The sequence below is a fragment of the Rattus rattus genome, chromosome 1 (genome assembly GCF_011064425.1).
Source record: "Rattus rattus isolate New Zealand chromosome 1, Rrattus_CSIRO_v1, whole genome shotgun sequence".
Classification (NCBI taxonomy): domain Eukaryota; kingdom Metazoa; phylum Chordata; class Mammalia; order Rodentia; family Muridae; genus Rattus; species Rattus rattus.
The window spans coordinates 80,132,521-80,142,187 of record NC_046154.1 but is presented as its reverse complement, the minus strand read 5'-3'; the positions used below and the strand labels follow the sequence as shown (position 1 = coordinate 80,142,187).

The following is a 9,667-nucleotide window of genomic DNA, read 5'->3' as shown; positions in this document are numbered from 1 at the left end:
AACAGTACCAGTTAAAACAATCCAAGAGCAGTTTCATCTCCGGAGGCTCAAGGGGCAAATGTGTTGTATCATATGTTCAACTTGCCATACCAAGCAAGCTCACAGCATTTTCTAACAGCTCTTTCAGTAGCTCTGACATCTACAGGCAGGGGTCAGTTCTGGTCACCATTGCTCTCCAATTCACCCTTGGCAAATGTTATCAGGGAAAGAGCACCCATCTTGCATCCTAACAATCCTGCTGGTCTCACACATGGTCATGGGGAAGATAAAGACCAGTTCTGGCCCATCATTTCCCCAGATGACCTGCCTCATAGAATAGGCTGGCATTCACCTAGGAACAAGAGACTTCTGGTATCCCTAATCTCAGTTGCCTGGAGCTCGACACAGGGGAAGTCCTTAATTTTTAACATAATGTCAGGATGGCTGCCCACACTTGCTTTGGCTAGTGACCCTGTCAGTGGCCATGCAGAACAGAGCCAGCACAACCAAGGCTATTGGGGGCTTACCCAGAGCATCTGGTGCCTGACTGCACTGAACATATTCACAAAGTTTTGCCCATGGTCTTTTCTGCTCCTTAACAGTCATGGTGACTTTGCCTCTAAACCCACGGTGCCCAGTGCAGGGCTCAACCAACAACACAAGGCCGTGTCCAGAGAACGAGGCATGGCTAAGTCCTTTAGGTCTGACTATGACACATCTGTGATGTCTTTTGTTCCTGGTACATCCTTTAGCTGTCCCTCAAGTCCTGTGTCGTGGAGGCTTGTGGGCTGACTCTTGAGAACTTGCCAGGGGACACTGTACCTAGCCAGGCTGAACATGGTCCCTTAAGCCTAAGATGCTATCACCTTTCTATAGTCACTTGGCACAGGACTGGACCTAAGTCTAAAGAATATCTATAAAAAGTGCCAGGTCTTAAGGAAGAGACCCACTTTGTAAAAACAGTCATGATACTTGGGATCTGACTCTGCCACTGGCTTGGCATGAGCTCCTTTTCTTTTCTATTAGCTTAATGCTCAGTAAAATGACCAATTTAATACAGAAGTTCTAGATGACCAGGATGAGTTACCAGGATAATTACTGTCCCTCAAAACCAGAAAGCCAGGCAGGAGAGGCAACCAGTTAGGAGTTTACCTTGAACTCCAGAACTTTCCAGGCAAATACGAGAAGGCTGCCAGTCAGCTTAGCCTATATAACTCATCTCAAAGGCAAAACAAAGGCCAACGAGATGATTCATGAGGGAAAGGTGCTTGCTGCTAAGGCTGACAGCCTGAGTTCAATCCCAGGGATCCACACACTAGATCACGGACTCTCAAAAGTGCATATGACGACAATCTTCCACCTGGAGTTACTGTGGGTTTGTCCTCAGCCCTCCCATTCCCCAGGCCACCTCAACAGCCTACACGCTTTTATTTGGGACATTCAAAGCCAAGGAATAGGAAGGAGAACATCAAGTGGAAAAGAAAGGATGGGAAGTAGCCCAAGGCAACAGTTCCAAAATGGGCAACCTTGAAGATGCAGGCCTGTCTGCTGGCTATTTGGCAGGTCTCCCCACAGGTTGTGCTGTCATCGAAATACAGTGCTTTCATGGGGGTGAGGAGATTAGCTGCCTGCCTCTCTCCTATCTCCCATCCGCATTAGTCTCCTCACAAGGCTTGGTTTTGGTGGCCCCGTGAAATGCCAGATGCCATGTCTTGAAACGGGCATTCCATGCAAGAGTGGAGGGAAAAGACAAGCTCTGGGCATGTAGACAGTGAAGGCCAGAGAATCTGATGCTGTGCACATTTTATGTCCAGTATCTTCCAGCACTAAGATGTAAAAAGTCTAGTATTCAAAGACCCTTCTCATGGTCTTGCCCTGGAAACTGTGGAAGACCCAGGGAGAGAACATGGGTCTTCATGGAACAGGCATGAGAGAGTTTCATGCTTGGGGTTGACGGGAGGTAAGAGCTTTGCAGTCAAGTCCTATCTCTGGCCCTGCCTTCTCATCTGCGGGGTGGGGGGTACCAGATTTTGAGGAATCCATGATGGTGTCCAGAGCTTCATGTGGGCCTCCCCATGAATCTTCCTGTCTCCATCTGAACTTTCACCTACCCCAGAGATGATCTGGTCTTGGGCAACAGAATCTTGAGTTAGAGACTACAGGAAAGAGAGCTAAAGCTCCTGGACCGGGAGCAAGAGGACCAGCTGTCCCATCTGTCTGTCCACAGTTGGCTTGAGGTTGCAGGAAGTCTTACTTGGGCAGGTGAGTTCTCTTGTGCTGCCTGAGATGGTCAGATCTCATGAACTCTCGGTTACACTCATCGCATTTATGTGGTCGGTATCTGGTATGGATCCGTTTATGTCGTCCAAGCTCATCAGAGCGGAAGAACCTCCATTTACAACCTTTCCAGTCACATATGTAGGGCTTCTCACCTAGGGAAGAGAATGGGGAAGAGTTAAATTAGGTACAAAAAGCCACAAGGTGAGAAAGGAAGACCAGTGGGAGGTAAAGGCCACCAGATGAGATGGCAGGCTAATGAGCCAGGAGGGCTTGCCTCCAAGCTTGGAAGAGAAAGGGTAGTCTTGTGTAAAACAAGCTCAACTGTGTTGAGCTTGACAATTGGCTCAGGAATTAAGTGTTGTGAGTTTGGTCTAATGCTGCTTGTATTATGTTGATCTGGGACCCCAAAATTGCATGAGAATCTGCACATCGGCTGCAAGACACTGAGGAAGCCCTGCCCCCACTTGGTTTTGATTGGTAAAGTTGCTGATGCCAATGATTGGGCAGAGATACAGAGCCAGACTTTGAGGATTCCTAGGCAAGGGACCAAAGGAGGAGGTGGTGCCTGGAGAAGGCAAAGAGGGGACACCATGCCTGAGAGGTACAGGACAGAGCACATAGCTGTCATGTAGGAGCTAGGGGAATGCACGTCTGGGTGGGTCCGGGACAGTCACGATGGAATATAAGTTCTAGCAAGTGATAACTAGGGAATATGAGGTAATTGGCCACATAGAAGTTTAGGAAGTGGGGCTGGAGAGATGGCTCAGCTCACTGACTGCTCTTCCAGAGGTCCTGAGTTCAAATCCCAGCAACCACATGGTGCCTCACAACCATCTGTAAAGGGATCTGATGCCCTCTCCTGGTGTGTCTGAAGACAGCTACAGGGTACTCACATGCATAAAATAAATGAATAAACTTTAAAAAAAAAAAAGTTTAGGAAGTGGCCCAGCCACTGAGCTGCTTAAGAAATATAAAAACATAAAGCCTATGTATGTACATGTCTTTCATTCAGGAACCCAGAACATTGGGGTGGTAACAAGGAGGTCAATTGAGTAGAGTTAATCGGGTACTGCTAAAGTATTTGTTGCTCTTGCAGGACCCGTGTTCGACTCCCAGCACCTACATATGGTTGCTCACAACCATCTATAATTCCCGTTCCATCCAGGAGATCCAAGCCTTCTCATCTCTGTGGGCACCAGGCATGCACATGGTACAGAGACATTCATAAAAGTAAAACACTCATTCACATAAAATAAATCTAAGAACGGTTTAGGAGGAACCAAGGTTCCTATACCCCTTTCCCCGCCCAACACCCAACACATCATTCACCTGTGTGTTTGCGTAGGTGACTCACGAGGTGAGAGCGCTTGGTGTAAGCTTTTTCACAGTCATCATATGAGCAGACGTAAGGCCTTAAAACTAGGGACCGTCTCCTGGTTGCCCCTCTTGAAGTACTGGAGGTCTCTCTCTCCTGTGGAGCAGGTGTGGGCTGCTCACACATGAAAGGTCCTTCCTGGACATTTGACTGGGTCACAAGTGAATCTTGGGAGTCTATAGGTAGCAACTGCTGGAACCTAGCTGAGACCATCTCAGGATTTACCGAAAAACATCTGATTCATATAGGGGTCACAGCATGGGGCTCAGCGGAAGGCATGCCTGGGACCAAAAATATTCCAGGTTTTAAAGAGCCCGTGGTGGCAGGTACTGTTGGGGATACAGAATAAGGCATTGTTGGGGCACTGCTGTGGGTCATCACTGAGACTCCACAGGAAGCTGGGCTTGGCAGGCCACCCTGAGACATCAGATTCTCACTGAAGGAAATGGCCACTCCCAGGGTACCTGGATTTCCGACTGGCATCACATGGGATCCCCTCCCAATCGATCTCTGACAATAATTCTGGGAAGGTGTAGGAGTCAGCTGGGAGGGGCACCTCGCACCACTCTCAGGTAGTGACCTAATGAACTGTGGCTCCCACCCTCCCTCACTGCATCTGAATTCCTCAGCTGAGGCCATATAGGGCCTCATCAACTCTGGTAAATATTGAGGGGCTGGTGGCTGATGAAATCCGCTGTTTCCAGAAGACCCAGGCATATGCGACACTGGCATCAACATCTCGTTATCCTGCAAGAAAAGTCACATGAGAACAAACTTCCTTTTGCTCCACTTCTAAGTTCCACACGTTCCTTACCCCGATCCCTAGGACAGGCCAAGGGTTAACTGACCATGGCTGGTCACAGGAGCTTGACGGGCTGAGAAGAGACTGCTCTGCACTCTCCACTTCAGGCCGAGATTCACTGTGTAGCCCAGGGTTATCCTACTGCTAAGGTTTACTGACACGAGTTACCACTCCTGGGTCCAGGGCAGCCAAGATGGAATATATGTTTGCTAACCAAGGGACCTCATTGGTTATGCTTATGTGGCCACTGTGGTATTTGGATCTTTGCGGGTGGCATCTTGCCTGGAGCAGCTCATTCTGTCTGAGAATGGAGCTTTCCATGTTGTTAATGATAAGAGGGGCGTCAAACTGTCAGTTTACCACTTTCTTCCTGGACACACCAGAATGGGTAGATTGAAAAGACCAGAGCTAGGGAAGGTACTTCAGTGCCCAAAGCATTTACCACACAAACAGAATGTCAATTCATGTAATGCTGGACTCCATTAACAAATGCATCTTGGGGCTGGAGAGACGGCTCAGCAGTTAAGAGCACTGACTGCTCTTCCAGAGGTCCTGAGTTCAATTCCCAGCAACCACATGGTGCCTTGCAACCATCTGTAATGAGATCTGACGTCCTCTTCTGGTGTGTCTGAAGAGAGCAACAGTGTACTCACATACATAAAGCAAATAAATCTTTTTTTAAAAAAGTGCATCTCTTATCCCAGTGCCATATACACTGGTAAACAACCAAAACTAGCCCCTGTCTCAAACAGCGGGAAGACAAAGAATAACATGCAATATTGTCCTTTGACCTCCTCATGCATGCTCACACTCACGTAGAGAGTCCCATACGATACACATACAAATAAAACCTCTTGGCTGGGTGTGTTGGGACATGCCCTTAATCCCAGCATTCCAGAGGCAGAGGCAGGCAGATCTCTGCATTCCAGGATGCCAGAGTCACAGAAAGAAACCTTGTCTCAAAAACCAAAAACAAACAAACAAATAAATAAATAAATACATGATGAAAACCTCCCTTCCTGCAGGTGGGTCCCAGGGATTGAACTCAGGTCACTAGGTTTGGCAGCAAGCACCTTTACCTGAGCCATCCCACCAGACCGCGTTTGCATTTGAGTAAAATAGGCTATGTCTAACTGTTAAGCACTGTTTTATTAATGGTGCATGGAATGAGATGTTTATGCAGGTGAAGTTTTGTTTTTGACCATTCTAAATACTAATGACCCGATACATTTAAAGTGCAAGTTGTTAGGTGAGGGACTGCAGGGGACTTCAGAGAACACCAATGTGGCCATTAGTCACTCGTGTTACACTAAAAATTCTAAGAGAATTCCACTGTTGGCATACTCCCAACCTAAAAGAATTCTAATAAGGTGAATCTGGGGCTACCAGGCTTGAGAGGTCCACATCCGTGACTCAGGATCTGTGTTTGATAGACCAAGCAGCCTGGTCTAAGTGAGTTCCAGGACAAGTTAGGCATGCCATAAAGAAATTGGGAGCTCAAACTTAAAAGAGACCAACAGGAAAAAAAAAAAAATCCCATGTTTGATCAATACATGCCTGCAGTCAGTTTGTTTCTTAACCTGGGCCCATATTAGACACAGAGCTGCAGGGTGAAATCCTATCTCATAGGACAAAGCAAAAATCCCATCTCAAATCCCATGGCAAAGGCAGCTATAAAGACAGGAATTCACCCCCAGGTTAACAAAGTGGCCAAGCACTGCTGTTTGACTGTCCTGCAAACATTTTTTTCTTTTCCAAAACAAGGTTCCTGTGTGTAGCCCTGGCTGTTCTGAAACTCTCTCCACAGGCTGGTCTTGAACTCAGAGATCCACCTGCCTCTGCCTCCTGCCTCTGGAGGTGGAAATGGGAAAGTACAATTAGAAGTATATTATTTGCTGGGTGTGGCTGTCCACACCTTTAATCTCAGTATTCAGAAGACAGGCAAGCAGATCTCTGTGAGGGCCAGCCTGGTCTACAAAGGAGTGAATTCCAGGACAGCCAGGGCTATACAGAGAAACCTTGTCTGGAAAAAACAAAAAACAAAAACAAAAGGATATTATTGTAATTAAACAACATGTAATACTGAGTTCTAGATTAGAAATATGAAAGTTTGATTCAATGCCAATTGTACTTTTTGAACTTAAGCAGTTTACCATGAAGAAAATAGTTACAGAATATATACAAAAGTTGTTGGGGTTGGGGATTTAGCTCAGCTGTAGAGCGCTTGCCTAGCAAGCGCAAGGCCCTGGGTTCGGCCCTCAGCTCCGGGGAAAAAAAAAAGAGTTGTTATTAATTTTAACAGAATTAATAGTATTTTGGCAAGCTGGATACAGTGACACATGGCAGGCAGATCTTTGTGAATTAAGGGTCAGCCTGGTTTTCATAGTAAATTCCAGACCAGGGCTGGAGAGACGGCTCAGCAGTTAAGAGCACTGACTGCTCTTCTAGGGGTCCTGAGTTCAAATCCCAGCAACCACATGGTGGCTCACAACCATCTATAATGATATCTGGTGCCCTCTTCTGGTGTGTTTGAGGAGAGCAACAGTGTGCTCATATAAATAAATAGAAAAAAATGTTTTTTAATTCCAGACCCGTAGAGACTATAGAGATTCTAAAAAATAATAATAATAACTGTGGCTATGCAGGCACATTTTTAAACATTAGAGGGGAACAGGGACATGAAACTGCACCCTTAGTTAAGGACTTAGTGGCCGTTTATAAGGTTACTGAGGGAAGGGGCCTCAGTTATGGCACTGGTAAATTATTCGTGATGTAGTAAATAAGCCCAAAACCCACAGGCATATATGAAATTCTGTGGGTTCCTAAAAATAAGGAACAAGGGCTGGAGAGATGGCTCAGCGGTTAAGAGCACCTGACTGGGGTTGGGGATTTAGCTCAGTGATAGAGCGCTTGCCTAGCAAGTGCAAGGTCCTGGGTTCGGTCCCCAGCTCCGGGAAAAGAGAAAAAAAAAAAAAAAAAGAGCACCTGACTGCTCTTCCAGAGGTCATGAGTTCAATTCCCAGCAACCACATGGTGGCTCACAACCATCTGTAAAGAGATCCGATGCCCTCTTCTGGTGTATCTGAAGACAACTTCACAGTGTACTTATATATAATAAATGAATAAATCTTTAAAAAAAAAAAGGAACAAGACATAAATCCATTTAAACTCAGCGTGCAATCTTTTTTTTTTTCTCTTTTTTCTTTTTTTCGGAGCTGGAGACCGAACCCAGGGCCTTGCGCTTGCTAGGCAAGTGCTCTACCGCTGAGCTAAATCCCCAACCCCTCAGCGTGCAATCTTAAAAAGGGCATGAGAGGAGAAGTTGGAGGAGATCTGAGGGAAAACGGGATTAACGTACTCAGTATGCATCATACACCTGTAAAATAAACCAGTGCGCGGCAAGCCCTCAAGTCAGAGTAGACTTGTGCCAGGCTTGTGGGGAGACTGGCTATGTGGGTGCATTCCTTAGTCTCAGCACTCAGGAGGCAGAGCCACATGGGTCTGTGAGTTAGAGGCTAGCCTGGTCTATATAATGAATTCTAGGATAGCCAGGCTATGTAGAGACTTTCTCAAAAAAGCTTGTGGAGGATTCCTTCTGGGGTGCTTGGCCTCTTCCTGTCAGGGGTAGCCCTCTATTTTCCAAACATTTCCCACCAGTTCTGGTTCCATAATGTTCCCCATGTTCAGATTCTCCTCTGTAGGCTAAGGCTCACTATTTAACCCCTCACTGGATTATCACAATAGCTTTCTAAGTATGACCTTCAAGTGAGCCTCCATATTCTCCTGAAAACTTCTGGAGGGAGTGTTTGAGTTAGAGGCTTTAATATTTCTGTTATTAAAGACAGATGTGGTGACACACACCTTTAATCCCACCAAAAAATAAATTAAGCATAATGACACACCCTTAATCCCAGCACTTGGAAGGCAGAGGCAAGCCAGTCTCTGAGCTTGAGGCTACTCCGGTCAACATAACCCAGAATAGGAGGTTATGTTGACCTAGAGACCGCGTCTCAAAATAAATAAAATTGTTAAATTTTAAAAAATGGCATGGTGACTCATACCTTTTAATCCCAGCACTCTGGAAGCAGAGGCAGGTAGACCTGAGTCTGAGGCCAGCTTGGTCTACAGAACGAATTCCAAGGCAGCCAGGGCTACACAGAAGAACTACCTACCTTCAACCTCCCCACTACCCCAATCCACGCCCCACCCAAAAATGCCAGTGGAGTCTGGCAAAGGAGTCCATAAATAAATGTCCTCCCCCAGCATTCCCACAGGACAATCGCTCTCAAAACCCTGGTCTACCCAGAGTTCCAGGATAGCCAGGGCTCACAGAGACGCCATCTTTAAACTCCTTCCCCAAAAAAAAAAAAAAAAAGGAAAAAGAAGGAAAGATGGAAGGAAGGAAGGAAAAAGTAATAATCTACTCTATTAGTGGAGTTTGGCAAAGGGATCCAATTAGTAAGATTTTCCTCCCACCCTTCCCATGGTACATAGATTTCTCTCTCTAAACTTCAGCTGAACCCTTCCACCTTCACACCCAAACACAGGCTCTAACGCGCTTTTTCTTTAAAACACACTTGATTAACTAACAAGCCTCCCTTTGACTTGGGCCCCCCCCTCCACCTTCAATCCATTCTCCACCAACACCTGCACCCACCCTAGGATGGGCCCCAGACTCACCATGGGAGACTTTGCATAGCCTGCTGCTCATGGTGTCCTGCTCCATGTCGGCTGAGTCCCAAGTTCAGAACAAAACCGGAGATTAGCCTGGCGCCACACACACACGTCACAGGCGTGATCCCAACACCGCTACGCCATAATCCCACAAATGGCTGCGTGGGCTTTTATTTGCCCCCTGAGCGGTGGGTGAGTCAAGGCCACACCCACCCAATGCCTCCCAGCCCATCATCCATCCAGTTCCACAACTTTTACTGGACTTTACCACTTTTTAAAGACACTGTGTTGCCCCTCCACCTAGACCCTCTAACCTACAGTTTTTGAGCAACTGTTTTGACCCAAAACGGGTTTGGGGGAAACCGCGACCTGAGACTTCAGTCAAGACAGCCTCTTTAATCTCAGTGGAGAAACAGAAGATTTGATGACAGAGGCAGGGCGGGTACACAAGCCTCTGCAGACAAAAGAGACGCCATAATCCCTCCAGACTAACGATGGGTTTTCCAGGGCAGGATCGATGGTTCCGCTTCAGGATGAGCACCTCTGTCCTTTCTCCA

General features: G+C 46.8%; 1 protein-coding gene across 1 annotated transcript; it reads right to left on the bottom strand.

The window, feature by feature from the left end:
* Positions 1 to 2,229: 2,229 nt before the first annotated feature.
* LOC116895984 (Krueppel-like factor 17) lies at positions 2,230 to 9,162 on the bottom strand. Its single transcript, XM_032897031.1, is given in 3 exon segments — positions 2,230 to 2,411; positions 3,589 to 4,381; positions 9,094 to 9,162. Coding segments are annotated over 3 exon segments (1,044 nt in total).
* Positions 9,163 to 9,667: the final 505 nt, after the last annotated feature.